Consider the following 27914-nt stretch of genomic DNA (forward strand, 5'->3'; position numbering starts at 1 on the left):
GATTGTTCAATTCTTTATTTCATTTGCAATGCTTTATTTATAATGTTTTTGCACAAAACGTTGATATTTATAAAAATACATTAGGTCATTTCATTCATGTTTACCTTTCTCCCATTTCTTTTTTAAGTTGGTGTGTATGCTATAAGCATTGGTTAATTCGATAACTGAGAATTTTCTGTGCTTGTGGGTGAGTTGGATAGAAGCGCTAAACTAATGTTAATACCTTGCATTAAACATAAGTTACAATTAATACATGTACTAAGTGTATATATTAATATAAAATCTATGCGAGTTCGACTTGTTGTGAATGTGTTTAGCGAATGTGTGAGAGTGAGTGAGATGAAGTGATTTTTTAGTAATCTAGTTTGAGATAACGTTTAAGATAAATAAATAATATTACAAATATTTTGTGTGCCGCTTCTGCATTCGATATTCAATTATCCTGCTGTTCATCTCCTTGCGAATGTTTCAAGTAGTTTTGCTCTTCAGATTTTTAATTTTCTTTGAAAATAATATCACTTTGAAAGTTGGGACTTCAGGTTGAAGGATCATTGTACGGGATACAAATCTATATATACATATGTATATATATTAAGTTGCGCCCCAACACATATCATAGATCTAGATAGACGCATTCTGCTTGTTACCGGTGCTGATTTTGTCTTTGGTGCGGCTGTTAATCAGTTTAATGACGACATTTTTTTGCGCCATCTCCGATTTGCTGTACTCATCTAAGAACTGCAGGGGTAGAGAAAATAATTGTTGTACATTAATGCCAAATTACAATTGCTTCAGGGAGTCGAATCATGTCAACGTTGTTTAATTTTCTTTGGATATTAAAAGATCTTACCGACAAATCGAAGTCCTTGTTGAGAATCTCCCTGGCAGGCGGATTGTTGAAGGAAACCGTGACCAGGAAGGGATAAATCACAGGGTTGAACTGGGTGGGCAACTTGGCCAGGTTCTTTAAGATCACGGCAAACTGCTCGGAAATCAGCAGATCCTGATGCCTGCGATTGTTGACGCAGAAAAAGGCCAGCGAAGCGATAAGGTCAATCAGCATTGGGGTGCTCTCGTTGTTCTTCGCCCACTGGGCATTGACCAAACTGCAGTTCAGGATGAGGGTCATCACGTCCAACAGCTTCAGCGACAAAGGACCCTCCACAGTCAGTGCCTCCTGCAAATACCGAGGCACATTTAATTGGCAACACAAGCCAACAACAATGGTAAAAAATAACCGACGCCGAAATCACTGAGCAAATGTTTTAATTAAGTCAAAGCAAATATCAAAGAGTGCCACTTGTTTAGGGCAGGAAATGAAGGGCCGGCACGTCCTGCGGCCCGATTGTTTATTTAATCCTGCCTATATATTTGCGTGCTATTTGCATAAGGGACTCGCCGAGCGAGCAGAGAGCGCTTCTAATTTGTTTGTCCTGGAAGGCCAAAACCCGAAACTCGAAATTCAACAACTGAAACTGGCAACTTGTTCGACTATGAGTAAGAGTACGAGCACTGAGCAAATATTTAGCCAAACAATTGACATGCCTGGCTGGCTAGAACAACGCCCCCTCACTTTTCCGACCCTGGCAGGATATGAGCGAGCGGCAAGGATTTTCCAGCCGGAAACGAAAAATAAAACACAATAAAAAAACCAGAGAGAGCTCGAGAACGATTGAAATTGCGTGGGCTTCGGGCTTCGGATTGGCTTGGGCTTGGGCTTGGGTTAAACTTGAAAATTTCATTTTACAAAGTCAATATTTACGCAAAAACAAACGCGGCCTCTGAAGCGGCTCTCGAAAATTGAGTTTGCTGATTAAAACCGAATCAAATTATTTGCCAAAAACGGAGCAACCGACCCTCGCTCAAAACTTGATGATGATGATGATGAAGCTGGCGATGACGAGCTACTGAAACCCTTATCTATTTTTGTGGTAATTTAAAACAAATAGCTCTAATCCCAGTGCAATTCGTGGTTGGAGCTTTTGGCAGCGGCAAAGTTTGTCTAGCAAATTAGTTTGTCAAGTGCGTAGCCTTGCCTCTGCCAGCCTGCATCCGTTAAATATTGACACGTGCAACAGACGCACACACTCGAGAACTCAGATACCCGGATGGAGGTACACAGGAAATTAAAACCTAGCTGCCAAGCTCTGCAGAAAAACAGTGCAGATAGCTATTTCAGATGGTAGATGGTGGAAAAGTCAAAGGTAAATTCCACTCATTTTAAATAATTGCATAAATGGAACTAAATTGTGCAAAAGTTAAATATAAAACAACGCACTACTTACACAAATTCATGAATATAATTTGATATAGAACGTACGTTTTTAGCAAGTACTTCTAGCTGCACCATTTATAACTAAAAATGTTCAAGTGCTGGGCCTCAGCTAGATTCACGATTGTAGCACTCCGATATTCTGTTTCATTGGCGCGGTTTTGGCTGCCAACCGAACGTGGCCCATTCCAACTCCATTCGGTTCCTTTCGTTACGGTTGGCATAAATATTTTAGGCCACGCCAAGACGACAGCCGACATTTGGCCCAAGTAAAGTGTCAAAATATTTGCGTATGCCACCCATCCTCTATTTCGTCCTGATGCCCCCAAGCCAACCCACCTACCACCGACCACCTACCACCCACCACCCAATCCTGCCCTTTTCGCCATTTTCTCCTCTGAATTTTCACAGGTACACGAGTACAGAGCGAAATGTCATCGCGGTTCAATGGCGTCTGCCTCATGTTGTGTTTGTCATTTGGCGCTGTGTTGTCTGTTGGGCAAATGTCACTCTGCCCCGACTCCTGTGCCTTTGCCCAAACCCAGGAGCTCCTCCGGAAAATCCCACCCTACTAAATACACAATTCTCGTGGTGGCTGTCATGACATTTGGCAATATGCAAATCACTCTGTCGAAACTCACTCGCAGATTGCAAGCCGCCGCAATCGCAAAGTTTTAAACGTCTACACTAACTTTTCCTCCCGCTGATGCGGATGGTGCAATTGTTGTTGTTGTTGCCGATTTTCTCAATTTTCACCAGGCGATTTCACGTTCGACAAAGTTTAGGAGTGCAAAGCAAAGAAAAGCCAAACGCATACACGCCAACAGCAGTTTCCACGGCACAAAATAAAACAGAGGAAATTCTAATGAAATTTTCTCTGCGCTTCGCTGCTTGAGCGGGTAAAATTGAGTCACATTGGTGAAAATATGGACTCAGTCTTGGATTCCAAATAATTTTTGAAAATAATAAATAAATTTCTGTATGCCTGTACAAATCATTTTTAGGTATAGTTATTATTAATACAATTATTTTAAATAAGTTCGGGGAACTTGGTTTACATATTATATATCGGAATATAAATTGTTTTAAACTTTTCAAACCCTTTGATATCATGATTTAACACGGTAATATCCAGAGTTTAGAACTCTTAAAAAAGCTTGAGGAATCCTGCCTTATAAAATATTGAACTGACATTTGATGTAAGATTAAGTGGTCTCTTTAGGCACTAACCACTGTGCCTTCGTATTGGGTTAAGGGCTGGCTGGCTGACTTTTTGATTTGTTTAAACGGCGACGCACGACGCTCGACGTTTGTCGTTCGCGCCGAAACTCCCAAGAATCCCACTCCCGTTGAAGGGCCAACTCACCTGGAAGGTGTTCACATCCAGGCAGGCCAGGGACACGTAGAGATGAAAAGTCGATGCCGCCAGGGCGGTCGTGCGTGGTGGAATGCATTCACCTGCAAAAACAGAACAGAACAGAAATAAAAAGAAAATCGAGTCAGAAAATAGGTAGGACGGCGGATGAGCGGCGATAGCGGATATTCACTCATAAAACATTAGAGGCTTACGGAAAAATCAAAACTAATTTCCGCCTTGGCGAGGAGATCACGTTGCTTGGGTTGTTCGTAAAGTGCATTGAAATCTAATTAGCACCTCCACCTCCACCACTCCGTCTCCGCAACTCAATTTTCTACTGAGTTGCTACTGTTTGGTTCAGTTAAAACTCACCCATTGGCATCACGCAGCCATAGAGCATCGAAACGGTTCCAAATAGCTCAGTGGACTTGGCAGCACTCAGCAGACGTGTCGGATCGGCAGGACCTGTCGACGGAGGACGGAGGACAAGAAAACGAATAAGCAACGATCCTGCTCCGGTTTGTTTACCCTCAGGCAGGTGCGACTTCAGTAGCCGGCTAGTGTGACTCACCCGGCTGGCAAACATCAATGAAGCGGGACAGGAAGCCCAAGGTGGTCAGCAGACCCAGCATCACCCTCTTGTTGCCCTCGATGGACTCCCGCACCTTCTGAATGCGCCGGGAAAGAACCTCGATCAGGCCCGTAATCACAGCAAAGCTGCAAGGGGAAAAAGGAAAAGTAAGCGGAAATATGTCATCATTCAATTGATATAATCAAATGACTACTGTAAATATATATTTAATTAAATGGGTTCCCTCTGTTGCCAAACAACTGTACTGCCTTTCAGCCATTCATTACTATTTAGCCGTCTTCTCTTTGTTTGCCCCGTGGTTTCCATGTGCATATGTTGCTAGTTCTGTTGATCTATACCCACATCCCAGCCCTTCAACTGGCCACCTTTTGGGCCAGGCCACTCCACACTTGTTAATCGCCCGGAGCGTTCAAAGGCACGGGGCAAAACAACTGGAACCCGACCATGTGTCATATGATTTGAAAGCGATTTAAATTCATACACCCCCTCGCAAACAGCAAGTATCCCAGCGAGGATGGTCTCCTCTTCATCCCGAGTATTCAGCGGGCGAATGACATTTCATTTGCTCGCCCAGCAAGGTGTTTCCATTCACATATCAAGGGTGGAGGACTTGTGTCCTGTTGTCCTGCTTAACCTCCGAGTGAGCATTAACATGTCCTTGCTCCGGCTGCTGTTGCTGTTGCTGTTGCTGATTCTGATTCTGATGCTGATGCCTGTTGTCATTGTCAGCGCAAATCTGTTTTGATTTTAATCCAGCTTATGCGAGCCCGAAATGCCGAAATGCATGCCCATGGTCCTGCAGGACCACTCCTGGTCCCTCCTGCTTCCGGTTACCTCGCCCTAGTCCCTTCATTCTGCACATTGTTGTTCAGCGAACTGTGCTGCTCATTGGCTACACTTACAAAAACTACTGCTTTGAAACTGCGGTCTAATAGATATTCAAATATATTTACATATACTTCCAATATTGAAGGGAAAGAGAACATAATTCTAATACTCATGCCATTTACACAATGCAAAGTGAATTGCCATTAGTTTGCAAACGCGTTTTAAAGGATTCCCATGACCAAACTCTTATTTGAAGGCAAAATTATTTGAAGTGTGCACAAACCCGCTGCCCTTAGTGTTTTATGCTGCCGATTATGCGTCTTAAGTGCCGAAATCAATGCACACAAATGCCCAAATTACAAGCGCCCGTGAAAAGGACACTTTCCAGTTGAGAGGGGAAAGGGAACTATTTCGTGTTCCTTGTACAAAAAATACATTTCTCAGCGAGCAGCAAGGGGTTGCACTTTTTTCTTGCCAATTGCAACTATTTTGTTTAATAAACAAGACACACAGAGCTTGAGTTAAGTAGCGTGTGCATTTGACACTTGTTAAAATATTTGCGCCTGTTCCACACACACACACACTCATTCTTGAGGGAGGTCCTTGATAATTAAAAGGGATATAAGAGGGGAGGGAAGAGGGTTGGTGCGCCTGCAACTGTCGCGCGTATTTAGCGAACGTGTTTTCACAACTAACAAGGATGTTAATTTTTTTTTGCCGAGGATTCTTATTTTTATTTCGAGCTTTGCACCAAATGCCTTTTCACACCCGAAAAAGTCCTGTCTGGGTGTCCTGCCAGTGGTTTGTGCCCTCGACAACCATTTGCGCCCCGTGTTGTCGCATTTTATTTTTATTTTGTCGCCATCGTTGGCTGCTGCTTTTGGCTGCTGTTTATTTTACGGCACTGACGATTATGTCCTGCCCGGAGTCCTTGGTCCTCGGTCCTGGGTTTGCTGTCCTGGGAGAGGAAGCCTCGGCCACATCCGATACGTCTCTGGCCGGGGAGTTGGCCATTTTGTGTTTGGATTGATGCGACCAACGAACTAAATACTTTCCGCAGGCGAAACTCGGGCCAGGACACATGACAAACGATGACAGCTCACTGGCGGCGGAAAGGGGGCGGTCACCCACTCACCCACTCACCAAAGCAGCCACAGAACGGGGGTAAAAGCATCCTTCGTGCTCCGTGCTAGCTTTGTGCTTGTTGGTTTAAGAAAATTATTAAGGATATTTTTGTGGTGCTGATGAGTTTGCCGAGTACTTTTTGTCCAGCAGAGGCCAAAGGGACAGCGGGCGAGGCTGTGGGTGAGATTGACCAACCAGGAGAGCAAACATCGTGTGGATTGTCCCTGCGTCCGGGCGTCCTCCTGTCCTCCTGTCCGTTAGTCCGTTCGTCCAGTGTCCTTGTGTCCGCCTGTCTGCGCTAAGTGTCCTGTGTGCGATGCGAGGCACAAATAGCAAAACAGGAAGCTCAAGTATGTTTACAGTTGACAACGCCAGAAATGTGGGGATATCAGCATGGGATCAGCAGAGATGTGCTTTTAGATTTATTTTTCAGTGTGCAAAAAGAGTTTTGTTTAAACTTCGAATGGAGGCAATATAAAAAGTGTTAAGCTCCTTTCCTTTAGCCCGATAATGCTGCCACTGAAGTTCGGACCTCTGAAATCACTTTAAAACAGGTATTGAGCTATATGTTCTCTATTAACAAAAACCTTAGCTACTATCCAAGATCCAAGCAAGTATCTTAAGCTGGCAGCACAGATACAAATACAAATACAAATAGAGATACAGAAGAGCGGGACTTTGGGTCTCATCCTGGCGGTGGCACGTAGTCCTTGCTGCTTTGTTTGCCTCTCCAGTGGGTGTGTGTGCGTTTGGCTGCTTATGTGCGTGTGTGTTAGCGTTTGAGTAATGGACGCTTTTATTTGCGAACAGGACTTCTGGCTGTGTCAAAAGGGGTCAAAATGGATTTTTCGGCTATATAAAAATTGCTGCTGGCCGTGTTTGCTTTTCAACGCTGCCACGGCTGCCACGGCAGCTTCGGTGGTCAACTGTGGATTTTCAGATTTTTGCGGCAGGACATTGTCATGGCATATCAATCATTCATTTGTAGAATGTTATGGATCTGTATATGTTTATGGCTTGCCACTTAAATAGCAGAAATCTGTATGCCATTCATTTGTATTGTAAACATCAAACGATGAATGAGCTCCTTTTGTTGATGACTCGCTTTCGTTTATTATGATAAATCGCACAGAAAATAATGAACGGACAAAGAGAAAGAGGTTTTGTTTGATATTTTTAGTGTTTGTAATCAGCACTCGCCTAATTGAAATCAAAACATCAAGCAAACTGAAATTATTTGCACAACAATTTCTCTTTCACTCTCTATTACCGGAAAACAAAAAGTACAGCTCCAAAAACAAGGAAACCAAAATGGTTTGAGAAGGACTTGCACTTGAATCTACAAAAGCTTCTAAATGGATGCAATGTCACAATTCCCGGGATCTCACACACTCCTCGCAAATGCCACTCGTATTTGCTTACGAACATTTATCAGTATTTTATGGACGAACGTATCTGAATCTTTTGCTAATCGGTTTTGCATTTTGAGCACATTTAATGCTAGACGCGTGCTGCTCATTAGCATATGAAAGAATTATATTGCCATTGTCGGTGGGCTTTGGAATGAAATTTGCACAGCACGTGGCTTTTCAAACAATTGGACAATCGATTTTAAAACAGTTTATGAGATTGGTGGCTACATTTTGGGCGCGAAACTCCATGTTTTGGCAGATTAAAAAGTTGATAAACAAATTAGGCAAATTTAATTTAAATCAATGGGTTCGACGTGCTTCATAATACCTCACACTTTTGAGTGTTAATGTAATTTGACTAACGCATTCGTTTATGTGGCAAACTGGAGGATTCTAAAGTCAATGATTCATTGATGGGGTAAATGATTCAAATTAGCTGAGAGCATGCAAATTGCATTTTTTCATTAATTTATTTACACACAGAGCAAATCAAATTTAAAAATTCACATGCGTCTAGTTACCCAAAAATACTTGAACATTTTTAACCCCAACACATTTAGTGTTTTCACAACCAAATCTGCTTAGCAGCTTTCGCAGTAATTCAATTTCTACACGAACCATTGAAATTCATCAGATTCAAATTCATTCAATCAAGTAAAGTCAACAACGGAGGCTGGAAAAACGCCAGCTGGCTGCCATCCTGCATCCGAGAACACACGTAGAGAGCCATGCGCATCCGAACCCGATTCGAATTCAGATTCAGGTCAGAGGCATGTGAATAAAACTCAACGCCTTGCGGTGGCCTAAAACAACATTAGAAATTCGATTGTAGTCGGCAGGCAAAACAAGCGACACACACACGGATCGGCTCTAAAGGTGTTAATGAAAACTAAACCGGAAAAAAGGAAATCAGAGAAAGGTGGCCTGTAGCTACCCCTTAACTTTCCGCAGTGCGCACGAGCCGGAGTTGATTAAAATGCAATTTCAAATTGTTTTCTCCGCCGCTTGTCAGCACTTGATTAAGAGCAACTGTTTCTTTTCGGAGGGTTAAAACTGTCGCGCCTGCGCCTTGCCATTTCAAAGTCCCCCCTGGAGGGCAGAACATACATCCCCGGGCCTCCCGATTCGGGTGTCATGTCAAAACAATGCAACTCGAGTCGCATTTTAGGGGTAGCAATCGGCAGTCAAACAGCCGGCCAGAGTCGAGAGCTCTGATTGCCCACAAGTGGCTTAGAGGACCAAAAGTGCTGAAGCAACCCTCGGTCGAGGTACCGTGGCCTGCAAGTTAGGGCATCAATTCAAAAAATGTATATTTACTATACTTTATTCATTTATATTTACTTTATATTTGCTTTAAGCGGCGAAACAAGATATATTTTAAAAGACTTTCATAGATAAAGTGTCAGGAATAAAGTATTAAAGTATAATGTAAAGATCTGAACAGCGCAACTATGGGCTCTAAATATGTTTTTAGTGCTTTGAATGCACTTTTAAGTCAATATGTAGTGGAACTCTATACAAAACTTTATGCAGAACCCCAACCAAATTTTTCGGCGAGCACATGGCTATCATTGGCAATGCTGAAATTACACAACACCTGGTACCGGGTTTGGTTGCCAACTTTGTTGGCCATGTTTATGCATTAGAGCGCGTGTTAAATAATTTCACGCTGCAAGTTGGTCGACTCCTTTAGGGCCATAAAGGGAATCGGGGGGCGAGGGGCGACGGGTGAGGGGTGACGGGTATGGGGCTTTGTTGTAATGCGAGAGGGTGAACTTTTAATGGGCGACGCGGAAAATGTGGGCATGTGGTGTTAAGTAACCTTATCAGTGGGCGAGAGCAGGGACATCGTTATCATTAAGAGACACCAACAGTGTGACATCGTCATCATCATCATCATTTTACCATCATAATTATGGCGCTTACTAGGGCAGCACGTGCAGCAGCTGTCACTAAAACAGCGGCAGGGGGTTATATTTATTACAAAAATCCCGGCCAGGACCAAGACAATTCGTCATGTCACAGGGATTTGCACGGAGAGATCTCAATTGTGGCTAATGGAGCTTAGACTCGGAACAATAGTCCTCGCGTGAATTTCAATTGCCTCTTACCTCTCTGTGCACACCGGGAAAAACACCCAGGCAAGTATCATTATTTTGAAGCTTATGGTTGTATATTACTCGGGCATATACAGTGTATTAAATGAAAAACAATATTAAATCGGATAGGACGCCGATTGGTTTAAAGTATGCATAGGAAGGTATGCTGCATGTGAAACAGACATTTTCACATTGTTCCCTGTGCATGTTTACATTACTAATGCGAAACTCCTCCAACAACAATAATCACATCAACAGGAGCTGGGACGTGACTCTCTAATGCCCAGCAAGGGTTCCTTTGCCGGCAGGGGTCTCCTTTCGGCCTGCATGTCCTTTTGCCACTTCGGACATCCTGCGGTGCTAATAACCCACTTACTTAGACTTATCCCATTGTTGAAAGAGGGCACAACAGCGAGTAGAAAAGGACCGATCGCTCCGCTGCCCATCAATTATTGCCCGGAAAATGCAATTCGGAATTCAGAAGCGAATTGAAATTGAATTGACCGCATTCGGGCGCACAACATTTTTGATTTTTTACGAAGCTATCCTGTGGCATAGCGAAATGGTCACTGGAAAAAGGGCACCCCTATGTGCGGATAGAATTTATGCTCTGGGTGGACGGTTATGGCTTAATTGCATTTGTAAATGTTTTGGCTGAGGCGGAGATGCGGTTATGACTGGGTGCAATTTGAAAGTTCTACCAGCGGGAGGTCTCCGCGAAATCTGGTTCGATTGATACCAATTTTAAAAAGTCCACGTTAATACCCATCAAGTACTCAAACCAACAAATGACTGTACACGCCAACCATTTATTTTGTGTTAAGCAAACAGACTTTGTTATTTGAATCAAAAGTATATACACTTCAAATATTAAATGTTGCAAAACTTGTTTCGAACATTTCATTTACAGGTCATCAATTAGTCGAACACCGAGCAAACCCGTATCAAAAAACTTAAAAAAAGGTAGAACTCACATTTTAGCGTACGACTTTATAGTTTTTCCCTATTTGTGTATGCGAAAACCAATCGAATCCAATTGGTTATGCTCAAGGACTCGACAGGACATCAGTTACGGTCACGCCCTGCGCAAAGGCTCCTTTTTTATTTTTTTGGTGGTCACACAGCTGTCAACGGAAACCCTTGAACGGAAACCCCTCAGTTTTGCGAAAATGGTTACTAATTTCAGATTTTTCGTAATAAACGTAAAATAAAAAAACTGGGCAGTGAAAAGTGCAAAATAAGAACAACGGAGATACCAATCAAATGACAGGCGGAGAGGCGAAAAAGGCAGCTGTGTGTTATTTCAGGGCCGCACCTTCGAATGATAAGAGTTCCAGTTGAGATCGTAATTAATTTCTGGACTCTCCCCTGTTTTTATTTTCATTTCTGAATGCAAATGAATTTGTACGTATCGCCGTACGGAGCAGCGACAACTTTTAATTCATTTACCTTGCACCAGTCGCTGGATGACGATGATGATTCAGTCGGAGAATGAGGATGCCCGAGCCCAGAAATTGATGCAAATTGATTTTCAACGGTGTGGCAGAAAGAGCGCGGCATAAATACACCGAAAGAGACGGCTGTACAGTACAGGCTCCGCGACCGCAAGGTAGCGCAGAAATTGAGGTATGGCGCCTAGCAAAAACCGCAGCGAAAGGATTGCCCTCGCATGAGATACATCTGTACATAATGTATCTACAAACCAGTTTCCGCGCCTTGAGCTTCTGAGCTCATCATAAATAATGCGAAAAGTGGCTTAAAGTTAGCTTACCAACAAAGTCAGTTCTTGGCTTAATATCGTGCTCCATACAGTTAATAAGTTTTAACAGAGTATTTTTCAGTATAAGCGAATAATCCCATATAATTGGTCTATAATAACCATTTTAGTTATTGACTTATAACCCCCTGCCACGCCCACCAAGCAGAAGGTTACCCTTTTTTGCGACAGTTGCTATTGAACCCCATATCTAAAATACTTTCAGGCGTGCATATTTTGCGAGACTGCGGAGTCTGTTAAACTTTTTACAAGGCTGCGCCTCATTAAACCGCCCAAAAATCGGCGGCCACGGTTGCAGGCCCATTACCACGCCCATTAATGCAAATTAAACGCAATGCAGACATATGCCAAAATGAAGAGCTCAGCTCCTGGCCCATCCAGTTTGGTTCGCTTCGCTTGGGCTGGAATGTGTCACAGCGCATTATCATTCATAAATCAAAACATGGAAATTGTTTAAGGCGGAGTGAGGGGTTGCATTTTGGCCGGGAACAACAATATAATAGCCCACCACCCTGCCCTCCCCTCGCTTTGCGCAGTCTAATAAACATATAAAAAAGTTATGAATAAATTAAGACATTTGGTTGTCAGTTCGGGTTTAAAGGGATGCAGATAGCTGTGCCCTGGGGTTGTTGCTCACTTTTATTCCTTATAACTTATACATCAGTGATTAAACTCGCATTACGCGAGGAACCAAGGGTTAAGGGTAAAAAAATGTTAAAGAGTGCCTGGCAAGTGCCGAGATTGAGCTGTCAAGTGTGCCCTCACGACTTAGCCAGAAATGTGTGCAAAAAGTGCAGGAAAAAATAGGGGGAAATGTAACTTAAGAAGCTGGCAGAAAATATCTCAGCGAAACTCAAGTAAATCTGAGTTATAGATATGGCATGGAAAATGAAATCTGCATGCGGTAGGCCAACGAAAGGCGAAGACAAACACGGATGTGGCAATCACTCCGTGGGATATATAATCCCGATCCTGTCTAGCCGAGTTCTTAAAATGAAAATTCATCAACACGTCACCCGTCCATCCAATCCATCCATCCATCCATAGAGCAATGCCATACCAAACCAAACCATTCCGTTCCATCTCGCGTCGCATCTCCTGTGTTTTCTTAGTAACGAACGCCACCCAAAGCGTTTTCCATTTACCCCAAAAACACACAGGAAAACATTGGGGCGACAGGCAACGGGGTAAACGTTTTGTCTTATATTAAATATATATATATTTTGACAGGGGTTTGGTTGGGGGCAGGAGAAAGAGTTCGGGCGTCTTCAATTACGACACGCGCGTTGAAAATAAAATTTCAGCAGTTTTTACCCATTTGCACAGAGAGAAAATGAAGTAGTCAAAATAAGTGTGCTGCAGAGCCAATTAGATTAAGAGAAGGAACACAATTTATAGATTTCAACTTCAAGATGTAGTAGCAGTACTAAATATAATGTATACCAACTTATCTACTTGTAATGTGAATGTAAACTAGTTTTTCTCAGTGTGTGCCTGCTTTCCATATGGGGCTTGTCACGGGGCCACATAAGGCGGCGACTGCTCATCCTCCTGCCTACCGCAGATGCTCATCCAGAAAACCGAAAAGTAGGAAACGTTGGAAAATATAAAATTGAAATCAACGTCAGAAATGGACAACACACGTGGGGCAGCGCGATGACGGGATTTTTCTATGGGAATTGGCACTGGCATCGGGTCGCCAAGTCCCCCGCCAACCTTTGCGAGGCTGTTAAAAAGCCAAAGTCGAAATAGCTGCCAGAAAGTAAAGCCGCTCGTAAAACTCAAACGAGGCGCGAAGAAGAAAAAGCTGGGGAGCCCAACGGCGGTGGCACAAAAACATGGCGCCAAATAACCGCAACCATAACGATGTTCCCCCCAAAGCGCCTTCTTAAGATCCGTCCCAGAGCCATAGCAGGACCCTGAACAGGACCGTGCGGCGACGTTTGCCGCCATTTTGTAGAAGAAAAGTGCATATAATAAAATAAAATAGCAACACGGCCAACAAAAGCCAGTCGAACAACACACACGACCAGGAGGTGGGTCACAAAAAATGCCACGGGCATTAAAAGTACCCAAGTCAAGAAAGGCAAGCCGAAGCTTCACATACCCTGCTCGTAGAGCTGATTGGAAGATGGCAACTACTTCACAGCGCTTTGAATGTACAATTCTACGTGCAACATTTTTTAATGGTCCTAATCATGCCTAAACTTAAAGAAAAAAGCATGTTATGTGAAAAAAAGTAAGGAAAAACTAAGAACCGTTTTAAGGTTGTTCGTGTACCCTTAAAGATATTCAGGATAGGAAAGTTAGAGTCTGGGTACAAAGTCAGTGAAAATGGGCGCCTGCGATTTGGCTTTTCCATTGTGAGAGTGTATGTGTGGAAAAGTAGAAAATGGAAAATGGCGAGCGAATGAAAATGTCGCAGAGTGAGCATCGTAAAAAATTATGCCCAACGTAGGGTTCCAGGGCTCCTCCAAATAAATGTACAAGTATGAATATATGCATGGGGAGTCGAAAGCAAATTGCGTTCTTATGGCACTTTAGTGGCAAAATCAAATTAGAATTTATGGAAAGTCGCCGCCCAATCATAAATGCGGCGCCCCCTATATATGTATATAAGTAAGTATACCCATCCTGCTGAAACATTCCACAGCCATTGAATAGCCATAACCATAGGAGCGACTTTTCCTTTAGTGCTAAATGACCTTTACGGCTGGGCCATTTCAAAAAATACTTTGCGAAGATTTTTAGTTTTGTCGTAAATTTTTATGCGAATCCCGGCATGCGGTGGTCCGAAATACCGTATGGGTACGCTTATAGGGTAGCTCCCGGATTAGCGGCTTGTAATGTGCGCCATCTGCTGGCCACTTGAGGGCATTACTCATGCCACATTTGGCCCGATTCAAGTGCTTAGCGTGTTAATTTGCACCAGTTTTGGTCCCCGTATCGGGATCTTTAGCAGGGGATGCGACCAGTATTATCTATCTATATAACTATAGAGCGAGGGTAGCTCGGCACTCCGATTGTGTTGCGGCCCGAGGCCTCGTGTTAAGCCCTCACAATTGCCATTTGATTGACTGATGCGTCAGTTGGTTGTCCTTGTCCTTGCTCCTGTTTTGCGTTCCCATTCTGTTTATCTCCACCCCCTCATAATCACCCCCTGCTCCTTTTTGCTTTGAGAGCTACCAACGCGCATTAACTGCACTGGGAAAAAAACTTTGTTGGACGTGCTATGCAGAATATTCAAAAGTAATGAAGTTCGTTTGAATTGAGAATGGTATGTTGTTCCACGTTTACCAACCAAATTCCTTTGGAAAACCACTTTGTCATTACCAATCACTTTAAATCTTTGGCATTTATAAAAGCATATTTGATGGAATAAATGCACATTGTTAGACGTTTTTTCAAGTGATGGAACAACGAAAACTGAACCAGGAAGGATGTAATTTTATAGAGGGTGCATTATCATTCCGGAGATATAGTACTTCGCATCTGACGAGCATTAAATTAACTGTAACCGGCACTGCACTTTACACATTTTACATATGTCGCCTACCAGAGACAACTTCATCTTGGTGGGTGGTTGCCGGACCACCCACACCCCCGAAAATTTTCCCCAGAGAGGAAAACCCAAAACAGAGCAGTTGGTACAACAACAAAAAACCAGGCCAAAATCAAAGCGAATGCACTCAAACGAAGAGTGGCTCAGCCTCGGACTGAGCCTGTAGGTAATTCAATAGCCAAAAGCCGTACCGCTCGCACCCTCCCCCTGCCTCCTGCCCACCGCCCCTGCCCGCTGCTCGTCCTTTGACATGCGGCGGAACTGGACAGGCACTCATCAAACTTTTGACATGCAGCTCGACAAGGGACAGGAGATTTGAGGGAGGACAGGGAAGCGTACTATAGCTGCTGAGGCTGCTGCGCCATTTTGCATGCAAAATGTCAGCGCATATGTCAGACTTTTGCATATGACCTCTTCGGGTTATGCGAGTAGAGGGTAACCTCGAAAGTTACGTAGCTAGGTACGAAAAGCCCAGTCTTGATACCCCTTGATACCTATTTGATACCCCTTGCTCGGTGTACTCAGCGACTGCTTTCGATGTTGCACACGATCTCTGGCTATCGCGGACACACTTTCTGAAGGATATGCGTCAAATACCTTTAACATCGTACGCGTTTTTAGGATCTGCATGTTCTAGCTCTATATTTCTCGTTATCGACGTTCATACGGACGGACAGGTGGGGAACGGACGTAGGCAGTCATGGATAGATTAACTTACGCTTAAGTTATTACTATATTACTAATATTACTATGTCCATTTTGAACGTTATGCGGTACGAAGCTGTACTATTTCTAAAACACTTGGAACGCACCTCGACAATGGTTTTTTCCTCAGTCCTTTATGGCCAAATGCATTTTGATGCAAATATACAGCGAAGTTTTGGGCTACACTTCTTTTGAGCTACTACTCTGACCCTTGACCCCCTCTCCTTTGTGGCACACCCCCTCGAACACACCGCCCCTGCTCGCCGCTGCTCCGATTTCGGGTATATTTGTGTGGGTTTTCGTGCAGGGGTTTTGCTATGATGTCTTTGTAACTGTAATTGATGCTGACTTTTTGACAGTTTGAATGTCGAAACGAACAGATGAGCAACGGGAACTGAAAACGAAAACTGAAACTGAAATAGAAATTGAAATTGAAACTGAGCTCCGTTGAGCAGTCGACTGCAGTCGGAGGCGGAGGAGGAACACTCGTACTTCAAAATGCGAGGGGCAGGACCCAGATGACAACTCTGATTAGTTGTGTGACAGCTTTCTGATTTGAATTCAATTATGACATGCAAAAAGCTGGCAGGTGGTCCTTAATGTTAAATAAATTGATGAAATAAGCAGTTCGATGCGTTTACACATGAGACCCTAAAATCAACGTTCCTATAGTATATTTTAATTGATAGAATTAGTATGTGAGCAATCTTCTACCACGTAGGCATGCGTATTTAGGAACAGTTTATTTTTAAATTCGTAAAGTTTTAAATACAGTACAAAACAGCCATGCATTTCTTAAATGCTTTATTTTAATGGCACTTCTAATTAAACAATTTCGAATAGGGAAAGCCTGCTTAATGTGAATTCCATGCCCCTTCTACTTTTTCCACCCTTTCCACTTTTCCAAATTTTCCACCCTACTCCCCCGCTCGCATTTTCGGGGTAGCTGGAAGATCAATAGGCACACCGTTAAGAGTCAATATTTTGATTTTCCTTTAAGCGGGGGTGGGAGGAATTGTGAAAAGGGCGAGGGGCAAACAAAAGGAGCGGCGCAGTGGGCAAATAGGAAACTTCACCAAAGCCAAACAAAGCGAAAGAGACAGAAACTGAGCCGAGTTTTCCCTATGCTCAGCCTTTTGTCAAAAAGAATCAACAGAGACGAGGGGAAACTGAAATCGGATATTAAACGCAGCACATAAAAAAGCCAACAAACAAAGGGCCAGGGAGGAGAAACATGAGAAACAGGAGACGTCGAAGGATATTTCCAAAGGAGTACGAGAAAGCGACAAGAGAGCAGAGCAGCAAGGACAAAGGACCCAGAATGAAATTAATACATTTGACCAGATAGGAGAGTCAAAGACCATGGTCTATCGAAGGCGGAGTGGGCTGCTGTCTAGTTTAAGGTCTTAATAGTTGCACTAATATGTCGATGGTAAAATAAAACCCAGAGGTACGTGTGTGTGTGTGTGCAAGTGTGCTTAGATGCCAGATACTGTCCTTGTAATTGAGCCAAGGATTTTTATTGCCACTGGGAGAATGAAATGTATGAAAACATACAATAAATATAATGAAGAGTAGTCAACAAGCATTTTTTGTATATGTAATAACCAAGTTGGAAATGGATTAATGAAAAACTTAGGCCAAGAACTTGATTACGTGTACATGCTTAACTGATTGTTATTTCAACATATGTACACATGTATATGTTCATATGTTCCACCGCATTGGAATCCATTTTTTTAGCTCAGTAAAGTCCGTAACAATGTCAACTGAAAGCTGCATGCCACAAAAACTTGCACACTCAGACTCAGCCTCCACATGCCGACATGCCGACATGCTGCAGGATGTGGATGCAGCAGCTCCAAGGCCTGCTGGCCATAACTCCAAATTGGCCATTCGATCTGGTTACTTAAAAGGTAATTAAATTAACTGCCGCACAGCAGTCGAGTAGTTGAGCAGCGAGCGGAAGTAACTCTGCCAGCATGTCCTCCTTGTTGACATCCTGCCAGTGGAAGCAGCAGCCGCAGGAGCATTGCCAGACTGGGGAATATCGAGAAGACCTTTGGTTTTCCCCCTACAAGCAGAGAAATATGCATATATTTCATTATGACTGCTTTTTAGGGGTGGCAAGGTGAAAGGGGTTCTGCTTTTGGTTCCGGTTTCGGTTTGGGATTGCGTTTGGGTTTGGGTTTGGGTTTGGATTCTGCTTTCTGGTTTCGATTCCGCGCCAAGGGGTGTTTGCTTTATCGCGTGCCAAATCATCGTTATGATTGCGATGAGCCGCCTTTTCAGTTGTTGCGATTGATGATCAAATCGTGATTAAAAAATGTTTACTTCCCGTTTTTTACCAAGAGGGCTAATGACTGTGTTGATTAATTATAAATCTATTACAGTGTAAAAGATATCTCGTAGATCTGCGCACAGCTTTTTGTGTGATGCGAAGGTGCCCGAGCGAGGCAAATCGAATTTGTCATGGTTCTAGAAAGGGGATGACATACTGGATGGTGGCAGGATTATGAGGGGCATTATGGTTAACCAAATAGAATTTCAATCGACATAAATGTGCTGCGATTAATCATATGGAGAAATATTGAAATCCAGACAATATTAAGGTTTTAAGAAAGATTACAAGTAACCAGCGGAGCTCCTGATAGAACATCTATTGTGTCTTTTTTTTAATATTAAGCAAGACAAAGAACAATTTAATTAGAAATGCACAAACTTTAATATCTGTAGAAGGGAGTTTTTCTTTCCGAAAGCAAAGATCTTTTAACAAAACTTTCTTAGTGCCAACAAAGTTTCAATGCCCTCCCAGAATGAAAACCCTTGTCTAGAATAAAAGTTCCCCTTTGTCAACTTTAATTCGATTACGCGACTCCCAGTAAACTTTATTCAAATGAAAAACAATATGTATTTGAGGCAGCCCCGCACCTGAGCAATTAAAAGTAAACAAAAATTTAATTATGCATCCGGCAACAGCGGCACGCAAAGGAACAAGAAAGAAAGCTGCAATCGAATTAGGAATCCGGAAAATTCCAAATACTTCGTGGCCAGAAAAAATATGAAGGAACGGAAGCGGAAGAGGGCCGGAAGAGGAAGAAGTGCAAGATGGCGGACCATTCAAGTGCGGCGAATTGAGTTTCCCATTCAGCCAAGTTTATTTATTTCCAAGGCAAAATGGCGCAAGGTGCAGGCACCATAAAAGGGAGTGGGCCAGCCGGGGGTTGTTTCCCCGAAAATTATAGTCAAAAGAAAATTTGATTTTGCAAACGCTGTAATTGAATTGAGCGCCGAGATGCGCGCTACGAAAAATGGCCGAAGAAATAAGGCGAGTGTAACCAAAAGAATGAGGATAAAAAGCAGCAAAAGCCACCACAAAAGGCTGCAAAGGAGACACACTAACGTAAAAAAAATAAAACAACAATGGCTGACTAATAAAATAAACGAAAAGCTTTTGTAACCAAATTGAAAATATAAACAAACGAAAATTGACAAAGAACATAAAAAACAGCAGTCAACAAGACGGGAATAATAAAAAATAAAGCAAACAGCTAGGAAAAGGCAGAACATTGGTCAGAGCCCAGAGCACACACAAAAGCATAAACAAAAGCCTCGGCACACAAGAAAAGCCAACACAAAAAATGGCTGGGAAAACCCGAAACAAAAACAAGCGCAAATGTAACACACAAAAGCCAATTCACAATTGGAATATGCATGGCAACAAAGTTTTTTTATGTAACATAAAAGGATAAAACACACAAAACTAACTGATACAACCACAGATAACATATTAAAAATAAGTTGCGGGCAAAGTTTTTTACGATATTGGATTTCGAATTACAATTCAAAGGGAAAACTATCATATTTTTCAACAGTACTATTTTACATGAACAGTTTGTGATTTATTAAAATCGCAATGAGGCAAATCAAAAGTATTTTTGACGAATGAAATCCTTTTTCGTTGTGCAAAAAGTTTACAAAGTGGCGTTTTTATTTTGCAGCTATGGAAACGTCAACAATAGCAACAATTCGATTAAAACTTTTGCCTATAATAATAAGCGAAAATTAAAGGAAAACAATCAGATGGAAAAGAAAGGAGGGAAGGATTCCGAAGCTCCTAGCAGAACGCAATATTACATTGAAGTGCGATATTTAAGTTTACGCACGAAAAAGCAACTTTTTAATGGGAATAATTCAGCGTATAATTTACTAACTATTAATGTGTACGTAAAAAACACAGCTTGAGCTTCAAATTCCTGTATAGCATCTGAACTGATGAAAATGTACCAAACACAAGTGAATTGCATGAATAATCATATTATATAGTAAACAGTTGTTTACTCTTATGTGCTATTTGTTTATTATGTGCTAAAGCCCAAAATAATGCGATGGCGACCCACATGCTCTGCGATAGTGTGACCAACTAAGAAAAAGTTAAAATTAAAAATAATATTTTTTAAACGCAGCAGGGCGGGCAGCGCAGCAGCAGCGACGTTGCCGCTGTCAGCGCAGCCGCATTTGCTGTCCTGCTCTCGTGCAGAAGAACACGCCCTCTCCGGTGTGCGAAAGGGATGGCAGCAGTGCCTACTAGAATGGCCATCTCGCTCCCGCTCTCGACGGGTTTCGAACTCGCGCATTTCCCCTTTTTTCATTCGAAGTATTTGTAGTTGGCCGCAATAAACCGGCGTAACTGCAATTGTTGTTGTACTCACTTTATCATGTCCGGCAGGCGTTCGGGAACTTTTGGGTGGGTGTTCTTTTTCACGTAACTCGAGGACAGCGCCTCCGTGCAGGCCAGCATTAGCTCCGTGGACAACTCGACCGGATGTTGTGGTGATTTTTCTTCGGGTAACTGCAAGAGATCGAAAAGGACTTAGAAAAAACACGTTTTTCGGTTACACGCCTTACTTTCGAACAAAAAGTCAATCAAAATATTGACAATTTCCCATTTGTAAATAAGCATGGATGTTAAATCTTGTGATTAATAAAGCGCACATTGCAACGATAATTCTTGTTTTAGCTTAGTGCATTGGGAAATTGGTTGAATGAATCCGCAGTAATAAATAATACAAGAGATAACACATTCCTTCTTCAAAAAGTGGGTTACTATTTAACAACATACATACATATGTAAATATCTAACTCATTAAAGTAGCACCGCCCGATTGTTGCATGCTTTTTGGGGCCAGCAGTGAAATTCCTTGTCGCGTGTTTAAATTAATTATCAATTTAAACAGCAACAGCAATCGGACAGAGCAGCAGAGAAAGAGACATCCACATCAATCAAAAAGTTAATTGATGTTTCTCCCTCGCTCACTTACAGTTAACTTTTTTACTCTGTTGCGCCTTCTTCGGCTCTCTCCTCCTCTCCTTCATCTTCTTCATTACATGACAAGCGGCGCGCGCGCTGATCCATCAACGAAAAAACGGAAGGTGAAGTAGATGTGGAGAGGTTGGAGGCAAGGGGGCGGGGGGCAGTTGGCGGGGGGAGCGACAATGAACACGAGCCAAGTTAACAATGCCAACGACCAAAAACAACAACTCCCAAGTGCGGTGCGCAATAAAATTATTTTTATAGATTTAGATAAAAATTTCAAAATTTGCAATACTTCTTGGTCCTGAGAATATGTATATTATTACACATTAAAATTTAATACTTAGCTTTTGTATTATATTTAATATTTAAAACAGATCGAAAATTCTAATCAAAATTCTATAGTCATTTAGTAAGTGTGAAATAAATATGTATGTATACCTTACATCTTCCTTTTCCTCACGCAAACAGGGCATGATAATAAGGCAAGGAAAATGTAAAAAATGAAATAGAGTAACAAAATATAGATATATTGGGTGGAAGAGCGGATTTTTATGCCATTTAACGATTGATTTAACAGCAGCCGCAAATGTATAAGCATTTTACACGCTGACAAATTGGCCAGCAGAGGGAAGAGCCCCAGAAAGTGGAGATCCATGGGGGCAGGGATCAGCGAACCGACCTAGTGCTTAAAAACTGATGGGCCAGGCGGCAGACAACGAGCGCACGAGGCCAGTAAATAAAATTCAAATAAAAATGCCAAACAAACAAAAGGCAGCGCCAAATAAAAGCGTCAAAGAAATGGCAAATAAACAACGCCAGCGAAACGAGCAAAGACAAAAGCCAGCGAAACATAAACTTTAAACGGGTCCAAAAGGGTCTTGCGGGCTATCGACCACCAAATGCCCTTTCCAACTAATTTTATGTTTCCAGCAATTGCACAGTTAATAAAATATTATATTAAATATAAGAAAAATGTTGGGAACATTGAACAGTTCAAAAGCCAGGTGTTAAAACAGGTCTGACAAACCAAATAAAAAATCGAATTAAACAATTTAAATTAGGTATCAACAGCTTTTTTCCACTTAGTGGACATAAATAGCAAACTCCACAACTATATAGTTGCACCAAGACCTTCGATTAATCCACAAGACCCCCGCCCCCTAGGATTCCATTTACAACGGGCTTAAGTTGGACGGGGACATAAACGCGGCCAAGTGTTAAGTGGCTGCCGGCAGGAATATAACGCCAGCCAAGTACGAATGTATACCACACCATAGGCGACTTTCGACGTGGCCTGGGGAATTGTGAGTTGCCAAGTTTTGCGACCGCTCCTAGCCCTCCGCCCCGATCCCACGGACACCGCCTCGAGGCGAGACGACTGCCTGGCGACACTTTTATTGTGGAGCAGTTTAGGTGGCCGAAAGTTCCTGAAAGTTTCTTTTGTGAAGCGGTTGCTTTGGAGGATTACCTGGAAACTCTTGTTGATGGCATCGAACAGAACGGTTATGGAATTGCCCAGAAGAGCGTGACGAGCAATCTGAGGACACACGGAGCAGGCATTCCTGTACAGCTGCACGGCCAAATTGACTGACCTAGAACAATGACAAAGTGGCGAAATTAAGGATATACTCAAAAGTGGAAGGCTGGAAAGCCCCAAGTCAACTCACTTCCTGGAGATGTCGGAGTTATCCTCCATGCCCTTGCTGATCACGTGGTTGGCCAATACGCCCAAACCATCCATGCAGAGGAAAGCCTGAAAATCGAAGGTCTGAGCCTTGGGTATGACACGCAATAGGTTGCCTAGGTTCCTATCCAGTCCTTGGGCACCTCCACCCTTGACCACCAGATTTAGCAGCTTGGGAACTGTACTATCTCTTTTTACGTGTGCGGGCAAGGGCTCCAAACTATCCAGATACTCGTCAGCGCTGTAAGGAAACCACACAACTTAATGAATATAGATTCCGATTTCAGATTAATGCCTATTTCAGCAAACCCAAGAGAGGGTCAATAAGATTTTAACGATTAAGCTGAAATTCAACACTCAGGATAATGCCCAATACCTATAGCACTTAATTAAATTCCATCAATAAAAGTTAAGGAACATCACTTTACTCACCACTGACTCATCCTTTGCTTAAGCTTTTTCATCTTCTTCTTGTAGCTCCTCGAATGACCGGGATTGCCCCCCACTTCGGAAAGAGTAGATGATAAATCGCCATCCTCATTGGTGGTGCTCGTGGCATTTCCATTTATGATATCCTCGGACTCGTCCTGATCGCCACGTCCCTCGTCCGCCTGCCTTGTGGGTATGGTCAGCTCCAGAGCCCTTTGCCGAATGTGTTCGATGTTCTCCTCGTGACGTCGAGCGGATTCCATTTGTTTTTGGAGGATCTTTCGCTGTAGCTCCTCCGTCGTCTGTTGTTGTTGGACTTGTAAGGCTAGAAGTCGTTCCTCACGATCCCTGGCCTTTTCCCTCGCCAGGGCCTGTCGCTGTTTCTCCTTCTGCTCCTGCATCTTACCAATCCTCTGCTCCTTTTCTAGACGCGTTTCATTCATCTTCTCAAGCTTGAGCAAACGTTCTTTTTCCAGGGCTTGTCGTCGTCTTTCCACAGCAGCTTCTTTAGCAAGTTTTTCTTCCACCCTCTTTTGTCTTTCCTGCTCTAGGTCTTGCAGTCTTCCCTCTGTTTCTTTTGAGGATTCCAGGAGATCCAGCCGCTTGTTTTGAGCTTCTATATTCTTGATGAAATTAATTTCCTTGAGTTTCTTCTCCTCATCGTGAGCCTTCTCAATGATTTGCTTTAAATATTGTTCACGGTTTTCAGCTGCCCTTTGGAGTCTTCCTTGCATTTTCTGACGTTTATCCTCGATAATTTGATTCTTAGCTGCCTTAACATCCTCAACCCTTGAAAATAGCTGCTGTAACTTAGCTGCCTTTTCCTGCTGGAGCAAATTGCGCTTTTGCTGAGCTCTCGCCTGTTTGGCTTGATATTTCTTCAGGGTTTCTTGTAGAGAGCGACGCCTGGAGGGTGATGATAACTTCTGATGCAGCTCTTGAGCTCTTCCAGGATGTCTGGCCACATAAGCCTGCAAGGTGGCCAAAGCCTCAGCCCTTTCGTTCCAAGACATGTCAGAAAGCAACGCTTGGTATCTTAGCTCCAAGCTGGCGTTCTCATCATCACTCATGGTCACAAAGACAGCCGAATCATCACCGCTGCCCATCTCCAATCCATCCACTCCGTCGTCCTGCTCCTCCAGCTGAACTTCACAATCAGTTTCATCTGTTTCCGTATCCACATCGATCTCAGTCTGCTCCAACTCCCTGATCTGACGCTCCAGAGATTCCTGAACCTCTCCTAAAATCCTTTCATTACGCTCTTCCTCGTTGTCATCAGTATTCTGCTCTTCATTTTCATCACAAGCACTCAGAATGCTAGCATTGGTCTTAAGGCTTTCATTTGGAAGCTTGCAGTGGGCAATGCTCTCGTAGAGTTCGCCTATGGTCTTGGAGAACTCGCAGTTGGTTTGGATCTTAATATCGATCTTGCTATGGTCGTCGTTGCAGGCTAAAATAATATAAATTTGATATTTAGCTCGTCAAATCTGTAAGGTCATATTAAATACTTACATTCCACAACGGTTTCCGCAGAAGAGGAGGTGCTATTGTGTTGCCTGTTGCACTGCTCCTTTTGTTGAAGTTTTCTCAGAGCATTCTTCTCACTCCTCATGTACTCCTTGTGCAAGGATGTCATTTTAAGCCCTGTAAGATCAGATTTCTGTCGTTTGATAATGCTGCTTCGAGTGTTACTGTAGGAAACAATTGGCTTAGAAGCTGTGGTATCGGACTTTTCCTGCTTTTCAGGTTTCCTCACTTGATTAGTGCAGCTTTTCTGAACGGGGAATGAATTAACCTTGGCCTTGGCGTTTTTGATTTCTGGTCGGGAAATGGTTATTGATGTCTTTACTTTAGCCTTTGCCTCTCCAACTGGAGCTTTAATCTTTGCCGATATTGTTTTGCCGATAGCTTTGCCGTCACCTTCACCTTTCTGCTTTTCCTTGTGTTCCTGCTCTTTTTGCTGTTCGTTTAACAACGCCAACGTCGGCAAACTCGCATAGCCTGTGGGCTGATTGAATCTGTTTGCCCAATGCATGCTGCTCCTTCTTCGGTTTTTCACTGTCAACCAACCATCGTTAGCATCTGTCGGAAGTTGAATCTGTTTTGGTTTGGAATGTAGATCATCCGCCTTCAAAGTGTTTCTTGAATTTGAAAGATGTTCATTGCTAGCTTTTAAAGTGGATGTGGAACTAGTTATATCCTCCCTAGAACTTAGTCGAGAACTAATTGTAGTTCGTCTGACAGTGCTAAAAATGGAACCTGAATTACTTTTCTTCGGTAGAGTTCTAGCACTTGAATTGGTGTTATTCCCATTTATTTCTAACATGGTTCGGGAGCGTGCCGACAATCTAGAGGCCACATTATTGGGTGGACCATGGCACTCGGTTTTGCTAGAGGGCCTAGGATGTAGCTGTAATCCACTCCGACCAGTTGTTTTTATAGGAGCAGGAACTGTTTTGGTGCGACGTAGACTGTTGACTGGAGGCGTTAAATTCGCTTTTACATGACCAGGTTTGGATGTTATGGTCTTGTGAGCTGCCACTCCTCCAGGAGGTGGAAGCATCTTTTTCGAGGGTCGATTTAGCACGCTGGAATACTTCAGGGGACTACTTTGAACAGTGTTTCCTGCTATTGGATTGAACGTTTGTTGTTTCTTCAAAATTTCCGCCAGTGGTTTGACGACAGTGCTTGGCGGCGTGGGCTCCTTATTTGCCTGCTGATTAAGTAAGGCGTTTTCCATAGACTCCAGAGAAGCCACAGTCATCTCTAGAGCTGTTGGTTCTGGTGCTGTTTGCATTAAATCAGATTCCGCTACGTTAGTAATTGGTTGTTCGAAAGAAGACGGCTCTTGTTTGTGTAAGATTTCCGTTGTGTATTCATTGGCTATTGGAATGGTCACTGCTTCTAAAGCCTCCTTTTCAATCCTATTCTGAGCTTCTCTTTCATCCGCCTCCTTGCGCATTTTCTCCCTGACATCCGCTAGAGTTAGATGTGGATCCTCCAGATCCGTTTGGGAATACTGCGTGTTTAGCTGGACGAAATTAGATTTATCGCCACTTAAATCTAGAGGACCCTCCACGTTATCAGACTGTGATGATCCTTGAGTAGCTCTCTTGCTTGCCGCAAAAAGTTCTCTGACATTCAGTCGCATTGCTCCCTTTGGCACTTGGTCATAGGCACGCAGTAGTTTCCTGGGCGAAATCTGTCCATGATCACAGCACGGTGAGGTTTTTCCGGATTGAGTACCCGGAAACAAGGCTGGACTGGATTTGCCCGAGTTATTGGGGCTGCAGAGACTTTTAGTCCGAACTCTGGGAGTGGGATTGCTCTTACGCACTTCCCAAGCCAGGCTTTGGGGACGCTGTTGCAGTGGCCGAGATTCATAGTCCCACGATACTTTGAACCATTCGCTTAGCGCCTTGAAATCTCGCACATAGTTTTCAAGCACCAGGATAGCCTCTTGGCAGCTGGAAATGTTTTCATAGCACTCTACTGTTTGATAAATCTCATTAACAGCTCTCTGTAGATTTCCGAATAGCAAGGCCCAGTACCTGGCTTGCAGCTCAGACTTTTTATCCCTTCCTGTAGAGGCGCTGCGCACGCGTGGTCCATTGCTACTGCCTCCGCCGCCTCCCACACTGGCAGCGGATTTCATTCGTGGTGAAGTGGGCGATTGGCAGCTTTTGGGCGTACCGTTGGGCGACTTCGGCGGCACCATGGGTGGCTTCCGAAAGCCTGCAGCAGATTTAAGATATTAATGAGAATTTCAATTAGAATATCATATTTGCTAGAAGTCTATTTAGTACCCGGTAATCATGTTCTTTTCCAAAGGTTATGCCATAAAGGAATAACTAAATTAAACCTTTGAAAACAAAGCTTTCTAAACGTTATTTAGACAAATTAGCCATGGTCATAAAAAGTAACTTCATAACTAAGAGATAATGCTATAACCCTATAAACTCCTCAAGTACCGGATACTCAATAGCAACAGTTGGTGGTTCTTACAGTCACCGTTTAAAAGTACGCCTCCACTTCCAACGCCGGCTCCTCCATCGTCACCTACTCCTCCTCCAACGTCACCGCCTACGAATCCACTCGAGGTTGTCTCATCGCAGAACTGGTAGACTAGCAGATTCTTCGCCTCTCTGCCCTCGCGACTTAAGACCTCTCGCATTTCCATTGTTGGAAAGAAAACAGAAGACCGAAAAAGCTTGTTGTTATTGGTGTTCCTGCGCAGCCTCTGCCGGCGTATCTGCCGCGTCGCTGCCCACGCAGCTGCTGCAGCTGTTCACGCAACTTTTGGTTTTGTCCTTTGTTGCAAATTGAATCTTGATGAACTGTTCAATGTTAACAGTGCTCCGCGGAAAACACTTGCTTCCGCTTCGATTTTAATTGATTATTTCTGTTTTTCGCAGCTCTTATTTTAGGCGTCGCTTCTTTGTTGTTCTTGTCGCAGAATTTCGCAACGCCAGTGGCAGCATTTTCCGACGTCGTAACTTGCCTATAGAAACCGAGACGTGGTCAATCGAGACCTAAACGGTTCCCCTTCACTTTCCCAGTTGTCAGCTGCTTGTCTTGTATCGGTTAAATAGAAAAATCCCTTATAATTTGCGTCTAAACTGAACTTCTGATTTCTGCCATATTCAGCCGAGCAGAGCCAGCTGATTTGAACGCAGGGCTGCTATTGGGCAATAAGTGCCATTGGTCTATCGATAGGTTGCTAAGCTATCGATAAGAGCGCGGACTCTATCGATA

At 43.2% G+C, this 27914-nt stretch overlaps 1 protein-coding gene across 1 annotated transcript; it reads right to left on the reverse strand.

Annotated features, from left to right (window-relative positions):
- LOC6549326 (S phase cyclin A-associated protein in the endoplasmic reticulum) lies at positions 1 to 27843 on the reverse strand. Its single transcript, XM_001974295.3, has 11 exons — positions 27165 to 27843; positions 24672 to 26894; positions 23163 to 24609; positions 22714 to 22971; positions 22515 to 22638; positions 20442 to 20581; positions 4201 to 4346; positions 4002 to 4094; positions 3639 to 3730; positions 851 to 1177; positions 1 to 738 (listed from the first exon to the last, which is right to left on the reverse strand). Exons 1-11 carry the CDS (start codon positions 27337 to 27339, stop codon positions 622 to 624), a joined length of 5142 nt encoding a protein of 1713 aa, XP_001974331.1. The 5' UTR covers positions 27340 to 27843; the 3' UTR covers positions 1 to 621.
- Between the last annotated feature and the right edge of the window lie 71 nt (positions 27844 to 27914).

The sequence above is a fragment of the Drosophila erecta genome, unplaced genomic scaffold (assembly GCF_003286155.1).
Source record: "Drosophila erecta strain 14021-0224.00,06,07 unplaced genomic scaffold, DereRS2 tig00000092-arrow-pilon, whole genome shotgun sequence".
Lineage (NCBI taxonomy): Eukaryota > Metazoa > Arthropoda > Insecta > Diptera > Drosophilidae > Drosophila > Drosophila erecta.

Coding starts and splice junctions, on each gene's coding strand:
- LOC6549326 (XM_001974295.3), bottom strand. CDS start 27,339: ATGGAAATGCGAGAGGTCTTAAGTCGCGAGGGCAGAGAGGCGAAGAAT. Junction 24,610..24,671: donor TGCGGAAACCGTTGTGGAAT/GTAAGTATTTAA, acceptor ATATTATTTTAG/CCTGCAACGACGACCATAGC. Junction 22,972..23,162: donor AAGCAAAGGATGAGTCAGTG/GTGAGTAAAGTG, acceptor GTTTCCTTACAG/CGCTGACGAGTATCTGGATA.